At 24.3% G+C, this 3,748-nt stretch overlaps 2 protein-coding genes across 2 annotated transcripts; one reads left to right on the top strand and one right to left on the bottom strand.

The window, feature by feature from the left end:
- Positions 1-1,587: 1,587 nt before the first annotated feature.
- On the bottom strand, positions 1,588-2,387 carry LOC145844203 (heat shock protein Hsp-16.48/Hsp-16.49-like). Its single transcript, XM_082951574.1, has one exon. The coding sequence runs from the start codon at positions 2,328-2,330 to the stop codon at positions 1,797-1,799; it is 534 nt and encodes a 177-aa protein (XP_082807700.1). The 5' UTR covers positions 2,331-2,387; the 3' UTR covers positions 1,588-1,796.
- A 330-nt stretch (positions 2,388-2,717) lies between these two features.
- LOC145844291 (heat shock protein Hsp-16.48/Hsp-16.49-like) lies at positions 2,718-3,537 on the top strand. The gene has a single exon (XM_082951682.1). The coding sequence runs from the start codon at positions 2,780-2,782 to the stop codon at positions 3,311-3,313; it is 534 nt and encodes a 177-aa protein (XP_082807808.1). The 5' UTR covers positions 2,718-2,779; the 3' UTR covers positions 3,314-3,537.
- Positions 3,538-3,748: the final 211 nt, after the last annotated feature.

Here is a 3,748-nt window from a genome sequence, read left to right on the forward strand (position 1 = left end):
TAAAAATACTTGTACAATAACTTTAAAATATTAGTGTTAAAGCTAAATACATTTGATATCAAAATAAAAACAAAAAGTTTGTATTTAAAATTTCCTATTTAACCTAAACCGAAATGTTCAAAAGTTGCATGAATTATGATTTAATGCTAAAAAAGTTATCTAACTCATTGAAAAAGCTGATTTTAAAAATTGGAAAACAAAAGTATTCCATAACGTAATTAATGTTTATTCAATTAATTATGAATAGAACTCTGTGAGAGTTCAAAATAATTTTAGAATAATTTAAATTTTACTAAAACGAAAAAAAGTTTAGCCACCAAGAGCTATATCTAGTTTTTTTCATATGACTGCCTATATTTCTTTTTTACTGTCTTTAAAAATAGTATGAAAATTGCTGTAAGAAGTAACCAGTAGTTATTACTGCCATCATCAACTTAGTTGAGATGTTTTACGCCTATAATAATAATAAATGAACTTTACCGCAAGATCAACAACAACAACAACATCTGAGCTAATTAGTACTCATCAGGCAGGCATAGTCCTAATAGAAGGAAACTGGTCGTAGGTTGTAACTTAACTTCTACACTTACTCAAGTTTTGTCCTTTTACTCAATTAAAAAACTTTAGTTGTTATTTTTTTTGTTAAAGCTGTAAAAGCTTTTCATATACTTGTTCTAATTTTAAATGCAAAACAGGGTCGTTCAAGACCTCATTAAAAATAAGATTAAAATTGAAAATTAGTTGTTACTTTAAAAAGAAGTAACAATTTAAAAACTTTATTATTTACTTATTTTTAAACAACTTCAGAAAATAATTCTATTTTTCAGATAACCAAGGTCATTCCAGACCTTATTAAAATGATACGAACAAGTTTATAATGATGGAGCTTATTAAACGTACACCTTGATTTGTATCAAGCTTACTTAAACAAATATTCGTCGTCTCAGTTTTAATGTTACGTCACTATGGGGACTACATGTCACGTAATAGTGCTTTATAGTAGTTTATAGTCAAAGAAGCTTTAAAACATAGTAGAAGCAATAATTTTTATATTTTAGTAGTTTTCAAAATTTTGTACAAATAATTTTAACACGCCCCAACTATCGCGTATTATTTTGGTTTAGTTTTTAAGGTATTATGTAAACTAAAAAATATGATTTTAAACTTTTTGTCTTATGCTTTATATTAACTGGCAAACAAAAAAAAAGCTATTAGATATTTTAGAAAAAATAACATTTCTGAATTATTTTTATGCAAGCTACTTTTTGATCAAATAAATTTAAACTTTTTACGTGTTTCATTTGTTTTAATTACAAAGTTTTAAAACCTTTTAATTAGTTATATAACTATCAATTTACCCTGGTATTGTACTTTAAAAAAAATTGTCAACAGTTTTTTAAGACAAGTTGAGTTATTACACTCGTGTTCAATAAATTAGAAACATTTAATTTTTTTTATTTACATCATTTCAAACAATTAAGTAAACTTTATAAGTTTTTTTAAATGTCAATTAAATATTTTTTTATTAATTTTTTAGTTACTTTATATATACAAAAAAAAACTTATGATTATACGGACAACAAACAATTTAATTTTGTGGTTTTATTGCTGCTAAACAAATTGTAGTGATTAAAAAAACTATACCATACATAAATTAACAATAAGAATAAATAAATGTAATAACCTTGTTCCAATAAAAACAGCAATAAAAGTATAAAAAGCTAGAAATATAAAATATATTTAGGTAACAGACTAATTTAAACTTGAGCCTGATAAAATAATTAACAGATTTTTTTTTAACTGTTTTGTTTATCGTTTTCATTTTTGCTTTCAAAGTTATCATTTTCATCGTATCTTGGTGGTTCCATTTGAACATTTATTTCATTTTCTTGTTCTTTCTCTTTTAGTTGCAAAAGTTTTGGAACGTTTATTACTAACTCACTATTTTCATTTAAAACTGATTTTAATTTATCAGCATCAATATTTTCAGGCAAACTTATTTCTTTTGAAAATTCTTTCAAAGTATAAGAACGAAGTCCATCTTTTTCTATTTTGTTTTCGTTTTTTGCAGTAACTTTTATTTTTCTTTTATCGCTAGATAATTCCAAGTTGATATCTTTTGGTTCGAAAGCTTCAAGTTTTATTTTTGTTTCAAAACAATTTTCATTGTCTTCAAGTTGATTTTTGTTTTGTAGCTTTAGATTCAAATCATCTAAACAAGAATTGAAGAAATATGGAAAAATAGAAAATTCATCAAAATCCATAAATATTGGTTTTCTTCTGAAATAGCGAGGTTTCATTGAATAAGGATGGAAAAATGTCAAACTCATTTTAAATTTTTGAATATAATATATCTTCGATAAACTATACTTATTTGCTGTAATAAGCTGAATTTGTTATGATAGCTTCAAATAAAACGCTCAGTTTATATACAAATGCTGTAATTAATCGAGAAATCACTAGAACAATATACAACTGTCGCGATTAGTTTATAAACTTCTGCATTGTGTTCAGGAGAAAATATTTTCACGTTTTTATACTCTTGATGAGGTATGCAAATAAAAAACTCGATTTTATTCTCTTTTATTTCTCTCGTCTAAAGCGTAAATTTCCACATTACTCGCGATATTTGTAGAGAATAGTAGAAATTTCGCGAAAAATACTTACTTTTATATATAAACAAGTAGTTTAATGTAAAGCTATCACAACTAATTTAGTTTGCTACAACTAAGAAGTATCGTTTATCGCAGTATTACGAATAAAGCTATATAAATTAAAAATGAGTTTGACATTTTTCCAACCATATTCAATGAAACCTCGCTATTTGAGACGAAAACCAATAAAAATGGATTTTGACGAATTTTCTATTTTTCCATATTTCTTCAATTCTTGTTTAGATGATTTGAATCTAAAGTTACAAAATCAAAATCAAAATGAAGGTTATGAAAACAGTTTTGTTAGAAAAATAAAACTTGAAGGTTTTGAGCCAAAAGATATTAATTTGGAATTGTCTTCAGACAAAAGAAAAATAAAAATTACTGCAAAAAACGAATATAAAATAGAAAAAGACGATTTTCGTTCTTATACTTTGAATGAGTTTTCAAAAGAAATAAGTTTGCCTGAAAATATTGATGTTGATAAAATACAATCAGTTTTAAAAGAAAACAATGAGTTAGTCATAAGTGCTCCAAAAATTTTGCAACTGAAAGAAAAAGAACAAGAGAAAGAAATATATATTCAAATGGAACCACCAAAATATAAAGAAAGTGAAAACAATGAGAATTTAAAAAACAAGAAAGCCAAAGATGTTTAAAGAAATTAAAAAAAAAATTGCTTTAATTAAAAAAAATATTTTGTTTAGTTTTTGATGTGAACTTTAGTTTCTTTTGTTCTCTATAACTTTTTTAATTGCTAACAAAATTTTTGACGTTTAAGGTTTTTTAAGAATGAAAGTAAATTAAGAAAAAAACGAAACAAAAAATTATAAACAAGAAAAATTTTAGAATGGTCTGTTTAATAAAGCTTTTTTGATGAGGATGAGTCTTGTTATTTATTATAGTTCTTTCCAACACTTTCAAAGACATAAAAAAAATTGATTTTTAGTTTACTTTACTACCTTTTTTTAAATTTTGTTGTTTTGCAGTAGTTTATAAAACGCTTGTTTTCTCTCGTTATGCTTGTTTTATTTAGCAAAAATAAAATTGTACAACTAGTTTTTTGTGTTTATTTTTAACTGAAAACCTAAACT

The sequence above is a fragment of the Thalia democratica genome, chromosome 9 (genome assembly GCF_965202585.1).
Source record: "Thalia democratica chromosome 9, ktThaDemo2.hap1.1, whole genome shotgun sequence".
NCBI lineage: Eukaryota > Metazoa > Chordata > Thaliacea > Salpida > Salpidae > Thalia > Thalia democratica.

What these genes read in the sequence shown, in the direction of transcription:
- LOC145844203 (XM_082951574.1), bottom strand. Translation starts at nt 2,330, where the DNA reads ATGAGTTTGACATTTTTCCATCCTTATTCAATGAAACCTCGCTATTTC.
- LOC145844291 (XM_082951682.1), top strand. Translation starts at nt 2,780, where the DNA reads ATGAGTTTGACATTTTTCCAACCATATTCAATGAAACCTCGCTATTTG.